Here is an 18,065-nt window from a genome sequence, read left to right on the forward strand (position 1 = left end):
TGAATTGCAGTTTGAACCTTAAAATATTTCTAAGTCTTAAACCAACATTTCTATCTACGCAAGATGGTTTCTTCGACTAAAACTCTTTCTATCGAAAGAATCATATTCATGTATTCTTTTCAGAATAGTTCCTTTAGCTTTTCTAGTTAATCTCAAACATTTCCTTTGCGTCAAAATTCCAGCTAACACATAGATGAAGGTAAAGGCATCGATAATGATTGACCTATGTGTTTCAGACGAGGTGATATTTATATGTTGGACCTAATGATGTCGAAGGAGGTTTGGGAAAAATTGGAGAGTCAACGTATTAAAAATGTTGATGAACAAATTATTCGGGGAGCAACAACTATACAGGTTGAAGATGTAGGAAGCATCCAATTTGAAACAACATAATCACCGATCTGGTTAAGACAATTATGTTGTTATGCTCGTTACAAGGTTCTTATGATCACTTGGTGATTACTCTTACCTATAAAAAAACATTATCAATCTTGATGTGATTACTACTATACTTTTGTCTCATTCTAAAAAAAAGACACACTTCAAAGGAAAGAACTCAAGGTGATAATATGTATGTGAGAGCAATAATATAATTTTAAAATTTACACCCGTTATACTAAAAACGGGTGTAAATAATAAATACGATGATAATTTTATAAATAAAGTATCATTTTAAGTATTAATACGTGATAATATACACCCTATTTTTAAAAATGGATGTAAATTCAAAATATTATTATAATCAAATCTCTATTACTCTCATTAAATTTAAAACGGTGTAAATTTAGATGAAATTAAAAAAAACTATTTTATTTTATAACTCAAAATATTAATTCTAATATTTAATTAAGTTATTAACGGATTTAATTTTTATTAAATAAATATTGTGTAAATGAAATAATTTAAACACATTAACAAATCACAAATTTTCTATTAAAACTCCTCAAATTTGTTTAAAAAAGGACATGTATACATGAATATTATTTTAATTTGGGAGGTTAATTGAAAACCCCTCAAAATTTAAAGTAATTTTCCTTTTTTTTAGTATTCTATTTTTTATTTTTAAGTAGTGTGTGCTTGTTTTTTTATTTTAAATTAAAAAAAATATATCAAAATAAATTTTCCTTTATTCTTTCTAACTTTCAACTTGGAAAACCCTATTGTCCATCTCGTCGTCCGCTGGTTCACCATGCCCATTCATAGATTTTCATCTCGATTCTTTATTTGCAGTTTTTTTTGTAGTGGGTGGCGAAAACACACTTAAGAAACGTATGTCGAAAAGGGAAAGTTCTCATCAACGAGTATGTCACTGTTACATTCTGCTTGCAACGAGCTATTATTAGCAAGTTTGACCTTGCTCTTCTTCGACGAGTCGAAATCTGCTAACCATACTTTTTGACCAGTCATGTGATTCGAGCATCCCGAGTAGATGGACAATATCTTGGAATAGACATCGGCATCTACAATTGCAGTCATAACCACCATATCTTTATTATACCAACAATTCTTGGTCAAGTGACCCCATTTTTCACAATTATAGCATTGCACATCTTTTTTCTCTTTGTCTTTCTGATAGGAGTTTCCTTGTCCTCTTTTCGAGGATTCAGAAGTCCTATAATCAATCTTATGCTTTTGAGGGTTCGACCAATACTTCTTACTCTGAGTCTTATCTCTTTTGCCCTTGAAGTTGTTAGAACCACCATGCTTCTTCCATATCTGAGCCTGTAGAGCTTGTATCGAATTTTGAACACCTTTCGTTTCAACATTCCTCATCTCATGTGCCTCTAACAAACCAACCAAATCTTCTAATTTAAATGTTTCAAGATTGTTGAATTCTTGAATAACAATGATAATGTGATCAAAGTGAGAGGTCAATGTACGCATTACCTTCCCAACTTCATCTTATCAGTTATCATTTCATCACAACCTTTCATGAGATGAAAAAACTTCTGCACCTTCGAGACATAGTCAACAATCTTTTCTTCTTCTCTCATATGCAGAAATTCATATTGCCCTTGCAACGTGTTTAATTTGACAATTTTAACCATCTCACCTCCTTCATAGTACTTGACAAGAATATCTCATGCCTCATTCGCTGATTCAGCATGAAAGATCTTGTTGAAATTCTCCGAATCTACCATCGATTGAATGCAATACGCAGTCTTGCAGTATTTCTTCTTCGTCTCCTTGTTCACGACTCTCTGTGCTTCGGTTGCATTCTCAGCAAGCTTAGGGACGCCATTAGTAACGACTTCTAAAATTTCATGAAATTCGAACAAGGACTTCATCTGCTTGCTCTATCGATTTCAATTTTTTCCGTTAAGAATTGGATGACAATTCAAAATGTTATTAGTACTCTTCATCTTTGCAACGATTGATTAACAACCCACGAATCCGGAAACACGATTATCGACGTGTGATTCTTGAAGACACAAGCAAGAATCTAACCGGAAATTTAGATATCAATTTATTAGTGTGTAAGGCACTTTTAGTGAGAAAAAAAATATAAGAAAATAAGGATCGTTATTAAAAAGATGTTATTAAAACTAAATTATAAAATATGTTTATTTATATACAACTAACTTATATACTAAGTAACAAACTCTAAACCCTAATTAACTTTAGATTTTGTCTACACAACTTGGATTATATCGCAACATATAATTTTAAATAAATTTTGTATATTCTATATGCAAATTATATATAAATTTGCAGTAAACAAATATAAATATTTTACTTCATTATTAATCAATACCTCACAATATTTAAATTCACAGGAAAATAAAATTGTACATCCAAGTGGAAAAGAAATTTTTGAGTAGGCAACAAGCTATTTAAAAAAAGAAATTGGGATTCACCCTTGAGAACTATAAGCACTATAATTTTAATGTAAAATTTTGGTTACTGGTGAATGGTGATCTCTTCTGTACATGCACACAAACTCACTCATGTAACCAAAGTGGGAAAAAAACTTTGGGAGTATATTGTATATAAAATTATGCATATAAGATTTTATGTGTTGTTGGTTGTTGTGTGGCCTTGTCTTATGGTTGCTACCTTTGTAATTCTTGTTTACAAAGAGGGCAGCATGATATAATTCTTAGCCATTGATCCACACATTTTAGATGGAACATATGTGAACAAGGCAATTGCCTAACTTCTTCTTTGTCTTTGTATTTGGCCAAACATATGCAACATTCCTGTCACCACAACCATAAATACAAAACTATACATTAAACTAACATATACATATTGATTTTATAGTATAAAATTGTTTAAGATACAAATTCATTGACAATGTATAAAAATAATTGGAATATCACGAATTCAAACTCACGCACATGCGATATAATATTCTTACATAGCTATCAACTAAGTTGTCTTAAATGATTATTATCTATTTAATAGACGAAATGTCACATATACCATTGATTGTGATTGGTCGATAATATAAATTTTTCGATGGATTTTAGTATGACAGATCTAAACGGGACAGACATGTCCGCTTGTCACTCTTATATATAAACTTATCACTTGTTGAATAGTTCGTGTAAATTTTATGTTTATCTAAATGTCATTCGACTCAGGTCAAAATTAGGTCTAAATAAACACATCAATCTAAAAAAATACAAGTTTGAACCTTGACGTTTAAGCAAAATATCGACTCTTCCTTCTAAACCTATAAGATGATGTGCATATGTATGTCACTTACCGGCTCATCGCGGATCAATCTTTCACTGCATTGAGAATCATTGTCAAGATCCAATTTGGTATGATCAACTTTAAATCTCCAAGATGGAAGATGTGAGATTTGATCATCAGAAGCACCTCTAGAAGAGGCTCCCATGTTCATGTCATAACCAAGGAGGGTGGTAATGAGTGGAACACAACAACAAAGCAACAAAAAGAGAAGAAAAGGGAAAGAGTAACAAATTGCATTCCAAACAAGAAGGATAATGCATAGGATTTGGAGTTTTGGAGCTTGTTGTAATGTTCCAAAACGTGAGTCAAATGACCAAACATTTCCCATCACAAACCATATTGCAAAGAAGAGCTCTAGTGAACTTTTGCATTTGCTCATCAAATGTGTGCTCCTATACACACTGCATTGCACAAAAGAAATTAGATTCATTCATATCATCATTCTAGTTTTCAAAATATCCATTAACTAACAAAGTAGTAAATACTTTTTAATAGAAATTTTAACTTTTTAATTGATGTATCTATTTTGAAATGAAATATTTTTTAACAAAAAATATGGCAATTTGGTGAGTCATCTCCTTCTCATTTCTTTATCTTCTGCCCTTATTCCATGTGCCATATCTGAAAACACTTAGGCCCACTTCACCTATAGGATGGGCTTGGGGAAAAATATAAAATATTACTTTTCTACCCTCAGCACTCACTTATTTTTCTATTATTTTATTAAAATAATCAAATTCGTTTTCAAGAAGATAATTATTAGATTCTTTAATTCATAATAGAAGATTCTATCTTGAAACTTCAACTCAACCTAAATTAAAATTTTTTTGCAAAATTTTAAAAAGAAAATTAAAGTTTTACACATGCCTTCAAATTCGTATATTTTCTTTCACCTATTTTTTTCCAGACTTTTGTAAAACAATATAATTAGAAAGGACATGCTTATTTGCCTTAGAGGTGCGAATTTGAACTGCGGAATCTTATTCAAATTTATGTGAATTTTATTCATTAAATTTGTAGAAGAAAAAGAGTCATACTTAACCAACACAATACCATAAAAGAAAGTCCTAAAATACCTGTTTTCTTCATTGTTTATTTGTTGTTCCACATCATGAGAAAGACCAAGAGCATCATCACCAGCACCATGATTCAAACCAATTTGATAATACCGAACACAAAGCAACAACAAATTAAGAACACACCCAATGTCATAACCAACAACCCAAACCCTCATAGGCCTAACCGGTTTCTCACTCTTTGAAACCACCAAAGTAAATGTTGTGCTTGTAATTTGAACCAACAAAGCAACCAACTCCAACATCATCCAAGTCCTAGAATTAAAAGGGTTAGAACCAAGATCAGATCTTGGTCCATTTTGGTAATGAAACACTCTTCTCAAAAAAATGAACCATCTTGATCTTGATATTCTCATGGCCATTCTAGTCATAAAACAAGGTTGAGATTGAGGAGGCGTGTTTTGGAAGCTACTAGTACCACTACTACTACTACTAGCCATGCTGTTTTCTCCTATTGCATAATTTGAAGAAAATGAAACCATCTTGCTTGAACTTGAAAATAAAAAGTTTACAACTTTATCAAAATCTGAAGTGACCCTTTTGCCTCTATATATTCATATCATCAAAACTTCTTCACAATCTCTAAAACATGCAAATAAAGATTCAAACTTGTGTCACAAATTGGAAGAAGAAGAAGAAGAATATATAGAATATGTATATAGATAGAACTTAGAAGGTGAAGATTGGTATGAAGAGTATGTCAAGGAAGGTAAAGTAAGAATCTCAGATGGTGACCAAGAAAATCGACTACTTAACTTTACTTTGATTATAAGAGACTCTCACAACAAGCTTCTGTTTGGAGGGAAGTTAACCGTTCGCCAACTTCATCTATATAGCTATACTTTCATTTAAGTAAGAGTTGCTTAAAATAAAAAAAAAAATACTTTTAAATTTAATATTCAATCATAAAACCGATTAATATAAAATAATTAATTGATACGTCTCAATTAAAAGTAAAATAGATTCAATACGTAATCAGAGAAACGGACTCTAGCTTCGTCGACGAGTGTTAAAAATTAAATAATTTTTGTTGATTTGTATTAAAATGGATAAGACTTAGATGTTTGAGTATATCTAGAAAACTATGTTGTTAATTTGAATTGTGGTTGATTTAGAGATTTGTGGTGTGGTAAGGGTTGCCGACCTAATCCAACCAGCAGCAAAAATATTGTGTCATGTCATGTTTGATAGAATTGTGGGTCCTTTCTTTTCTCTTCTTTTATGGGTGTTACAATTTTGAAGCATATATTAGTCACACAAATTATACATTTTGTGGGGTAGGTTTTTTTTAGGTTGTTTTGATTTTTTTTTTTTTAAAGTGAAGGGAGGACCGACATCATACTAGGTATTGTTGGTTAATTGTACGAGTCTTTTGATTCATGTTGTGTAGATTATGGATTGAGACAGTTTCATCTTGTTTTACTTTGCAAAATGGGTTATGTTTATTTACTATAGTTAATATTTACAAGGTTTGGTTGTATTTTTTTATTGAGATTGAATAAAGATGAATTCGTATTTGAAAATTGGTTTATAGTCCTTTCAAGATTAGTTGTGCTTTGTCTTTTTGATTTCATTTGTGTTTCTACGTGTAGGATTAGTTTTGGCGATGCTTGGTATCACAATCGTAATATGATTGTCTACTCTCAGCATATTTAGTTGTCCGAAGAAGTTTATTGGAGTCATGAATAAGAAATGTGGGACATATTCTAGATGATACATGAAATAAATATTGAGGTAAAAAGGGTAAGTTTGACACATTGAACGATGAGTATGAAATTTTCGGAATGAAACCTGAATAGAACATCGGTCAAATGCAAATATAATTTATCCATATCGTGAGTCATATGAAAATTTTAAGAAAAATATTTTCAAATGAAGAATTGGTGTAAAAGATTTTAGATGTCTAAACTGTAGTTGGCAACCTAAAGTCAATGTGTATGAATCTAGGAATTTAAAAACCATGAATATGCATATTTTTTTTGTTAAATTACAAAAACATGAGATGGAGTTGAAGAGACTTGCTGATGACGAAGAATGTGACAAAATGAAGAGGAAAAATATTGAACTAAAAGCTACTAATATTAAAGATATGTAATCATACGATGAAGATTGTTAACACAACTACAAAAAACACATCTTACCACGGCGCAAAGTAGATTTTACCTTGATAACACATGCGAGGTAACGAAGGACGACATGAAAAATTGTCACTTTACCCCTCGGTTTCTGAATAATCAGAGAGATAGTTGAAATAGTCATAGGTTCGATCCCGTGAGATTCTTTAAGAAATTGTTAAATGACAAAAAAACTCATCCCCTCGGATTTGAAATATAACTAACAAGTAAAACAAACTTGCGTTTATTATATCTAATGTGGATTGCTTGTATAATTTATCCCTAACTGAACATATAACTTTTCAAATTGGTTTACAAAATAATTATATAAATAGTTATATTTGAATAACAAATTACACTAATTAATGTTTTTCGAATTTTTTTAATTCATCATTCATCTCATGTTCTTTATAGTTAAAATCTCTCAAATGCTTCTAGATTACATTTAACTTTCTTTTGTACTTGTTCACTTAACAATCGATATTAGTTATAATTATTTTTCAAATACAACATAATTGTTCATATTATTATCTTCAAAAATAATTTAATAGATTATATGTTCAAATAGGAACTAATGAAACAAACAATCGATATTAGATCTAATAAATTTAAGTGTATTTTCTATCACTATAATATCCTCTTGACATGTTAAAAGGAACAATATGAAAGCTGCATAAAGAATCATAAAAGACATAATTTTAGTCTCAGTCTCAAACTCAAACTCAAACTCAATAACAACAACTAAACCCTAAACATATAGATTTTGAAACTTTACTAAGTATAACAACTAGACAACAACAACAATAACATCAATAAAAAACAACAATAAATAACAACAATATTAACATTATATCAATCTTAACAACTAACATTAAACAATAACTAAAAAAACAATCTCTCAACAAAAATACAGCAACATCAATAATAAACATATAACATCAATCTCAACTTAAATAACAACAACAATAATAACAAGATTAAACCTCTAACGGATCTAAAAAACAACAAGATTAAAACCTTTAAGATTTCAGAGCTCAACAACAACAACAACAATAACAACAACAACAATAACAAAAACAAACAACAACAACAACAACAACAACAACATTAACAACAACAACATCAACAACAACAACATTAATGTGACATGAATAATGATGTTAGACATACCAGATTTGTGAAGAAGAAGAAGATGAAGAAGAAGCGAACAAGAGCCCTAAACACATATCATCTTTGTATTTCCTTACTTTTTCAGGAGTTAGAAAATGACATGTCTTTAGGGCTCTAATTGTTTAGAGCTCTTCGTTAGGGTTCTGTGGGAGTTGTTTTATTATATGTTTTTTAGGTAAGTGAAACTGAACGCTACAGGTTAATCTATATATATTCCTTGATTGTTAAACAAAATTGAGGTGACAAGTAGCTTCTTCATTTTACCCCTCGGTTTTATAAAAGAACCGAGGTAATATATTACTTGCAACAAAATGGTGAATGGTAAAAAATTGAAAAGTAATATGTATTATTTTCTTTTTCAATTTCTTACCACCACTTTCTTTGTATGCTACAATATTCAAACAAAAGACTTGTATTGTGAAACAACAATATTGCTTGCAATTTATAGTATGTTTATGAATAAATTTCCCAATGTTGTCAACCGAGGAAAGCAATAAATTATGGAGTATTTTCTTTGATAGACAACATAGAAAGGTTTTTCTAAAATATAACAATGATCTTGTAAGAGGTGGAAACCATAATGATGTGTATGAGTTTGGATCAACTATGGATGAGTTAGAGTTATGGATTACAAGTACTTTTATAGTAAAATTTGATTATCTAACCCCAAAAATCGAAGGAAAAGATCATTTAATTTACAAATAAATAATAAAATAAAAAGATATCACTTTTAAAGAAATAAAAACATAAATTGTATTTGATGGGATTCGAAGCATGTCATGAATTTGTTTTTCCCTCGGTTATTTTAAAAACTAAGGGAATATATGGTATTTAAAAAAACAAATAAAATATGATGCTTCCTAGAATTATAGTAGTGTAAAACAAGATTAACAAATACATGAAACTCATATTTCAAAAATTCAAGGAGTTCCTAAGGCACAAAAAACAAATTTCAAGTTTCTAGAAGCAAAATGAAGAAAGATCATCTTTCATTCCCATATGCCACCAATATGGAAAGGAATGAAACATAATACCACACTGCTCTCAGACCAGTAGTAGAAACCAAAATTAGAGAAGATACAAGAAACCACAAATAGAAGTTAAGAGAGCCTACATATCTTGAGATGACAATGATGTGGAAGAAGCAAACATGTATCTCATGTAAAATCATGAAGAATATGAGATAAGCTCTTACTTTTCTTATCAAGACTTGTTTCACATTTGTAAAAAGCTAACTAAAGAAAGAAGTAAATTGGAACAAATCGTCTCTATCTCCAAAGACACTATTTCTTTCCTCGAATTGAAACATAAAAACTCATTAGAATAAATAGAAAGTCTTTAAAAGAGATAAGATGATATAATTCAAAACTACTTCTCTTCTCGTGAAATCTTAGATGAATCTATCAAGTGTGATATTTAAAAAAATAAAGTTGATGATCTTCAAAATGCACTTGATGAATTCACTAAAGGAATATACAACTTGAATCTTTTGTTAGGTAACCAAAACACATCTTACAATAAGGCAGGTCTTGGTTATGAACCTACGAACAACAATAAAAACTTTAGAAATATTTGCAATGCCCAACCAATATATAAATATAAAGCCCTAAAATGCAATTACATTAATAAAGATGACCATATTGCTATGTTCTGTTTTATTTAAAAGAGTCGTGAAAGAAAACAAGGATATCCTCTTTCACATTTTTATAAAGAGCATTGTGAATGTTAAATGAGAAATATGTATGTTCATAATATGTACTCCACTAAAATCAAAGGATCCAAAAAGAATTGGGTACCAAAGGTATAAAAGTTAAACAGTGATTCGGATATGCTTGACAAATTGAACTCAAAAGATCATATCGACAGTGGCTTTTCAAGTCATACGACTGAAGAAATAAATATGTTCTCTTATTTCACTCCTAAGAGAAGAGCATTTTCTTTACATAATAAAAACAAGAAAAAATCGTTGAATATGTGATTTTTGGTAAGATCCTCAATCTTAGCGTTGAATTATTCTAATTTATTAAAGGTTTATATCACAAGTTACTTAGTGTTAAGTAAGTCATGTAACAAAGGTAATCGAGTATGTTTAATTCTTTTATATGCATGGTTGTTAAGAACCTTGGAATTAAATCTTCTTTCTCTTTTAAAACTTCTTTTTCAAAAAGATCGTGACTACGGAAGAACTCATACATATTATCTTTATTGAACTAACTCCAAGTAGGTAGAAGTAGAGGTTGCTAAATATGCATGTATCTTAGAAAAGAAAACCCTAGAAAAAGAACACAATCCAGATAAAGATAAAGTTCAAGATCCGGTCATCAAGATCTTCTAAAGGAACAGAGAATGAACAAATACCATCATATTTAGAATGTAATTGGTGATATCTTTAAGGGGGTTATTAGTCGAACACTCCATTAACAAGGTATGTAACTTTGTATATTTTGTTTTATAAATTGAGCCAAATGGAATTATCAAATTCTTCATTTAAAAATATTTGTCTCTTTCTATGCAAGAATAGTTAAATCAATTTGAATAAAACAATGTTTGAGAACTTGTTCCTAAAGCTTCAAGGAATCTAGTGATTGGTATCTGGTGGGTCTTTCACAACAAGCTTAATATTTTTTGGAAATCTTTTAAGAAATAAAACTAGACTCATTGAGAAAGGTGACAATCAACATGAATGCATAAATTTTGATGAAACTTATGCCCATGTGGCTAGATTAGAAGCCATAAGGATGTTTATAGATTTATCATGCATTATGTTTTTTTAAACTCTTCCATATGGATGTTAAAAGTACAATTACATTCATAAGGAAATGTATATTTATCACCTCCAGATTTTATAAAACTTTCCTTACTCATGTTTTCAAAATGAAAAAAGGCTATTTACGATTTGAAACGAGCTCCTAGAGCTTGGTTTGATATCTGAGAAGTTTTCTGCTTGAAAATAAGTTTCTAAAAAGGATGGATGATACAAATATTTTTCAAACCAGGCATATTTTTTTAACTTGTGAATGTTTTTGTAAATTTAGTGCTACTAACGAATCCTTGTGCAAGGACGTTTTTGATATGATGCATATCAAATTCAAAAGATGGGAGAGCTTAGGTACTCTTTTGGGTTACAAATTCATCAATTACAGGAAGACTTCCTTAAGTAGATTCAACTAAGAAATGTATAAATAAATCTAAAGCTCTACACCAACAAAGATGAAAAAGGAATGTTTTGCAGCTTTAAAGGATAATTCCTTGCAAATTCAATAAGGTTGTGTAAAACATGTGTATACCTTGGGTATACAAGAATAATTGGTTATCAAGTAGCATTTGTCAATCCTGATGTTTTTTTATCAAGATGTTGATGATGCCTTTCAACGAATGTGATCAAGGTGTTGAAGATTGTGTTCAAGGTGGTATCCTTCAAGGAATGTGATCATGGAACCTCTTAGAAGGTTTAAGTTATAAATTTGTAATGGATTTATCAGTCATGTATTTGGACCAACTTTCATATTAAAAAATTTGTAGAGAAGAAAATCTGATGGTAGTTTGCCGTTCCCTCGAAAGAGGGAGTTTTTCTCAAGATATCTTAAGGTTTTGAGGTAGTACACTTAATAGAGGTTAAAAATCAGAAAACTTTGATTGACTCTCTAATAAGTGGTTTTTTAATTTCTTTGTTAATTAAATTTATTTTTACTAACCTTTGGTTGAGTATAAGTTTTTTTTGGAGCAAAGAGGTTTCAAACACAATAATGAGGTCGAAAAAAGGAAGTCTAAGGATTTCCCAAGGGGAATTGATTATCTCTTTGAAGGAATCTCATCAAGAAATAACTAGATTCCAAAATTGTCTCTCAGTTTTGAAAGCTTCAAAGACATTTGAGTTATGTTCGATAAAGAATTAAGGGAAAGAAATCCTCAAAAGTTCAATTGTCGTTTTATCTCAAAGTTGGATACTTCCTTCTGTGGGAAAAAGTATGATCTTATGCCCAATTTATTTGTGTCTCACTGTGGACTGTCCTTGTTCATTTTTTTTATCAATTAACTTGTTCCTTTTAATTGATCAATCATGTGGTCCATGTGCATGTACTTTTTTATTGCATATTTTTCCCTCCATCTTTATTATGCTAAAGAGGGAGAAGTATAGTCTCAGGGGGGGAGTATAGTATATTCTCTACTCATGTGAGAGGGATTTTAACCACTTAAAAATTTATCTCTTTGTTTTATCTTTTACCACTTTCACGAGAGATACATTTTTATCATAAAAAAGAGGGAGAATGTGAATCTATGTGCTTAGAGATATATAGTTAATGATCTTGATATTATTGACTATCTTGGTGTTTTGATAACGACAACGATGATAATTGTTGAAGTCGGTGGTGATATATTTGCAAATATACGATGATAGTGATTAACTTGTAGATATATCAAGCCTCATACCCTAAATTTTGCCCGCATGTCTTTTATTTTATTTTTATAATATAAAAAAAAAATTAAAAATGTAAGTCAGATTAGTTGGTAGTTAGACAAGGATGTCAAGTGTCACGTCGTGGGTTTGAACTCCACTATTTCCCCTTAATTTTGTTGTTGTTATTATTATTTAAAAGTCAACAAAAAGTCAAATATTATTTTTTTGAGAATATTTTAATATTATTTTTGTTTTTTAATTAGGATTCTCTTTCAAATATTATTTTCAAATTTTTATTTTATTGTTAGTCAAAAAATAGTCAAAAATCAGTAAATACAAAAAAAATTGGAAAGATTTTGTTCTCTCTTTTCAATTTTAAAATAGTGATTTTTATATTAGGAGAGAATCAATATGATTGATAAAAAATAGTCATAAATCAAAAATAAAATAAAGTTTATTCATTATTTTGATTGATTGTGATCAAATTTATTTTATGCTTTTTTTAAAGTTTAACCTAATTGTTCTAATATAAATAGGACTCATTCTAACACATTCTCACATATTTTTTTCACACGCGAAGTAAGTCCCAAAAACCCTACACAAAAATCTCAAGTCAATCCCATTTTTCTTGAGTGAAATATAAAAAAAAAAACAAATTTTCTTTTCTCCCTTTGCTCACGTTTTTACAACCTGCAAATTTATCATCATCTTCAAACAAGAGATAATAAACCACCATTTTTTTTTTAATAAACATAAGTGATATAAGACTAATTTTGGTTGTGCCATGCATATGTAGAAACCAAATAATCCTTCACTTTTTTATTTATTTGCTATTGTTATTTACTATCATTATTAGTCATTATAGATTATTATTATTCCTAAATTTTTATTTGAAAAATATTATAGTCTTTCAATTTATTTTTTTCTCACGTGATATTTCTAGAGTTATTATACATAGATTATTTTTCTTTTACTTCTTTTTTTTCACTTGTTATTTTCTTAAAATCAATAGTATTTTATTTTATTGATTTAAGTTTTTTTAAGTGAAATTTAATTATTTTTTAAACAAACTTATTTTAAAAACAAATATTAAGTCACAAAAAACAAACATCAAATGTCATGTTAAATTTAGTCAACTAATTTACTTATTAGGTTTTTGAACAATTTATGTCTTTTTTTAGTTATTAGCATAAAAATACAAAAACGAAATAGGTTTCTCTTATTTTCTATAGGTTTCCCTTTTTCTTAATTTATTTCTCCTATTTTTAAACTTTTTATTTTTATTTTTAGGATGTTTCTTTTTTATTATATTTATCATAAAAATAAAAAAATATAAAAATTATTTCTTTTCCTTTTATTAGGTTATCTTTCATTGATCACAAAAAAAAAATGACAAGACAATAAAATAAAACTTTTGCACCATTCATTTTGTAAATAATTCTATAACTTGTACAAAGGTCATTAACACAAAATTGTTCAAATATCAACTATTCTCCTAATTAAATTAATCCAAACTTTTTTTTGTAAATAAATTGGATGAGTGGATGAACATCTACGTTGTCCCCGAGTAATACATTGGTTGGTGTACACTGTATTGATCAGTTATTCAAATTCAAATTAATTAATATCAATATGAACACATAAAATATCTTTTGTGCTCTTGTGCACTTGATTCAAACCTCTTTTCATAAAAAGAATAGTTAGGTCATTTCGAAGCAAAATACAAACAAGTGTTTCTGCTTCCATTGTGCGAGTATACAAGCCAATGTTAAACGCGAGAACATGACTTAAACCTCATTCTATAAAATCAACCAACACACACTTATATTTTACCGAACTACAATGCTCTAATTTTCTCATTGCACCTGAGAATACGTAGGCAAGAGGTTTTGAAACCCTGACGAGCGCACTAATTAATTTTTTTCCATTTTGTAAATATCTCATTTTTTTTGTAATTATTTTAATAAATAGAATAAAACATTGCAAACATTCCTTAAGTAAACGCTTAACCCTAAAACTATATGAGGTTCTCGTTGAGTACAACACACGAACCCGGATTTAGTGGCGATGCCCATTTTATCCTTATTTTTAGGGAGAAATAAATAAAGCATGGTGGCGAACCTATGTCATTTCGAGCGTTTAGGCGCTCGGGTATTTTCGTGTAGCGACGGGTTGGCGACTCTGGTGGGGAGTTTAAGGTTAGACCTAGCTTAGTTAACCTAGGATTCATTTGTGTCTTAGTTTGTTTTTTACTCTTATTTATTCCTTCTTGCTTTATTTTTATTTATTTTATTTTATGATATATCCATTATTTATATTCATATGTGGGGTTTGGGAATTATTTTGAGTGAGACTCTACACCCGAGTTTGAGAAAAAAATATAAGCTAGTAGGTGGTTGTGTAATGCTGGCCTTCGAGATGTATATCTCGTTTGGTTGGCATGAAAACCCCTCCCATAATAGATCCATTCGAAGGTATTGTTGCCCCACAAGTATTTATGGTGATGGCAGTATCGATCAAGAAGATCCTTGATTCTGGGGACCTTTTCTAAGGATCCTTAACACATGTTGTTAATAATGATGGCCATATGACATTGACCTTCTAGACGTATATTTTGCTAGGATGGCGTAAAGACCTTACCCATAATATATTCGCTCGAGGGTATCATCGTCCAACAAGTATTTATAGCGATTACAGTCCCATCGATCTAGGTCCATGAATTTGGGAACCTACCCATATACCTTATTTAAGGAAACTCTAGAACCTACACGTGAGGGGATAATGGGAAATATATCAATAGTTACCCTTATGCTTATCCTATGTATATGTCTCAAAGTAAACCCATATTTGCAATCATATCATTCATTCAAATTCTTTAAGCAGACACGTTTGGTGTTTTCAGATAATTAAAAATTTTTTTTTGCCAACATTGGAAAGCCATGAGTTCTTCCAGAAGAAATACCTACCCTCTCAAGTTTTTCTTCTAGATAAATCTCGTCCTTATGCTTCAGTACTGGCAATAACTAATAAATTTAAATTCCTTGAAAACGAAACAATCAAAAATCTTTTTGCATAACCATGCATTTTCATGCATCCGTATATATGCACTTACAATTGTGAAACACTCATATCTCTTTCACCTTCGCTAGAACCTCTGACCATTATCTAGCTAGCTAATTTCCCGATACTGTCAAACAAGCTCAAAAAATGTCTCAAGAAGCTATGGAGGAACTTAAAAGAGGCCAAGAATTGTTGAAAGAAGAGGTCGTCCATCTAAAGACTCAAATGAACTTGGTCATGCAAGTACTATGGACGAGAGAAGGCAACCCTTCGCCATGCCAGTAGTAGGCCAACCTGATGCGTCGAATACAACAACCATTGATGGCGCCTTCGTAGAATCAATAACAGTATCAGCAACAAACAACAACCTCATATGTCGTACAATCAAAATCGTTATAATCAACCAAGAAGGCCAACACCGAGGAGGTTTGATCTACTCCTTATGCCTCAAAGTTAGGTACTTCATTATCTTCTTAGAGGATCATTATTGGAGCTTAAAACGCTCAGTCCTCCTCCTCATCCATACCTTTCTAGTTTTGACGAGAACACAAGGTGTGAGTACCATTATGAGTCCCCAGGACATACTTTGTAAAACTGCAGGGCTCTCAAACACAAGGTCCAGCACCTGATCAATGACAAGCAGTTAACTTATGAAGAAGGAATCTCATTGGTGAATGGTCACCCCTTACTTTGACAAGTGCAAGAACGTCAAGAAGCATATCCTAAAGTCAGTGGGTCAAGAAGGAAGCTCATCCCTAACATCATTAGGTCTTTTCTAGTTATAATTTCTTTCTTCCTAAGTATTATTTATTTTTCATTTTGTACTCCTTGATCAATAATTTCAATAAGATGAGCATGCATGTTTTTAGAATCAATCTTTTCGTATTCACTATTTCTTATGCCATCATTGCCATGTACAACTCTTTTTTCTCTTTTCACCTATTAAACAACTTAGAAGGAGAATGATGTAAATGAAATAATCGAATTTGCTGACGTATGTTTTTATTAGTAAGACTTGGCTGACGATGTAAGGAATTGTTTCACTTTCCAAATACTGGAGAAATAAGGAGATAATTTATAGTCAACCCCTCGAGCCACACTTATCATCTCATTAATTTAGCATATTCGCACAACATGAATCTGACATCATCAGAAATACTTGCAACATAAACATCTACAAAAAGCCCAACCTCACTTGGCATTTATCCCAAAAACTCCAACCTTAATTGGCATCTCATGAAGCCTAATTTTGTTGGACACACAATGTTGGTGTAAGCCCTAGAGGCAATAATTTTGGTACTTATATTGAATTATTTATTAATAATAAAAAGGTTTTTTCTTTATTATGTTTGTTTAATAAAGTCCCTAGAATAGCTAGTTCGTTTAATGTATCAAGTGTGACTTGATCATGAGATCCCATTAAACATAAGGACAATATTCTTAAAGTATCCGTAATCGAACTTTATTGTTAAGTGGGATAACATTAAAGCATCAAGACAATTATGTATATAGACTGATGATCACATCTCATGAATCATGGATAAGGAGTTATCAAGTCTTAAACGTAGGTATGAATATTATGAGTAATATTTATGCTGGATTGACCCACTATGAGAATAATACATAGAATGTTATGCAAAGTATCGTAAGTTATTCTCATGGTAATAATGGTGTATACCATCCTTCGATCTGAAATCACTATGGACCCTAGATGTAGAGCTGTAGCGGTGTATTCGTCACTTTATGATTTATTGACTAAATCAAAAGCAAAGCATACAAAGAAATCGAGTCGTCACTGCACTTTTATTTATCCAAAGGAATGGCTAAAAAGCGAACAAAAGCCTAAGCAGTTTTACACATAGAAAACTAATGAAAGATCAGAGAATCTGGGTAAGGGGTAAATTACGCAATGGGAAGGTGTTAGGCACCCAAAACGTCCTAGGTACTCCTAGGGAGCCCTTTTCACACTTGTTGTATAAAAAGTTTATTTGTTTATGACATATTGTGCAAACATGATTGAAGGGATGAGAAAAGAATGTACAATTTTATTATTTTTGTGTTTGAACGGATGAACCCGTTGCCTACGTACCTTCCCATGAAAGGTAAGGATCAAAACGCCGTAGTTCGGCTAAAAAATTTCCAAAATATGAGTGGGTTCATTTTAAAACAAAAGCCCTAAGGTCTTTCGTTATCCACGGGAGAAAACTCAACCTTATACAAACAACGAGTCCACCATGTGAGAACAACTTCAACTTGCTAGTGAGGGGTTAACCCTATAATAAGCAAGGAAGTCTTACAATTCAATCACTAAGGACAAGAAGGTGAGATTAATATCAACCAACTAGGATAAATCAAACCTATGGCTAATGTATGAAAACTTAACAAGAATGGACAAAGCCACAAAACAATTGAATGAGTTGGATTAACCAATTAAGATTTATTCACAAAAGAGGTCAAAGTATGATTAGGATTCAATTCAAAGAAGTGTTATGAAATGGAGTTTTGAAAAATCAAAGGCCTAAAGCCTAGGTTTCTAATTTGAAA

At 30.6% G+C, this 18,065-nt stretch overlaps 2 protein-coding genes across 2 annotated transcripts; both read right to left on the bottom strand.

Annotated features, from left to right (window-relative positions):
* Window positions 1-1,260: 1,260 nt before the first annotated feature.
* LOC127080692 (uncharacterized) lies at window positions 1,261-1,884 on the bottom strand. Its single transcript, XM_051021000.1, has one exon. The coding sequence runs from the start codon at window positions 1,882-1,884 to the stop codon at window positions 1,261-1,263; it is 624 nt and encodes a 207-aa protein (XP_050876957.1).
* Window positions 1,885-2,715: 831 nt separating this feature from the next.
* Window positions 2,716-5,611, bottom strand: LOC127084704 (E3 ubiquitin-protein ligase At4g11680). Its single transcript, XM_051025211.1, has 3 exons — window positions 4,779-5,611; window positions 3,713-4,103; window positions 2,716-3,200 (listed from the first exon to the last, which is right to left on the bottom strand). The coding sequence occupies exons 1-3, from the start codon at window positions 5,258-5,260 to the stop codon at window positions 3,054-3,056; spliced, it is 1,020 nt and encodes a 339-aa protein (XP_050881168.1). The 5' UTR covers window positions 5,261-5,611; the 3' UTR covers window positions 2,716-3,053.
* Window positions 5,612-18,065: the final 12,454 nt, after the last annotated feature.

Source organism: Lathyrus oleraceus, chromosome 5, assembly GCF_024323335.1.
Source record: "Lathyrus oleraceus cultivar Zhongwan6 chromosome 5, CAAS_Psat_ZW6_1.0, whole genome shotgun sequence".
In the NCBI taxonomy this organism is placed as follows: Eukaryota; Viridiplantae; Streptophyta; class Magnoliopsida; order Fabales; family Fabaceae; genus Lathyrus; species Lathyrus oleraceus.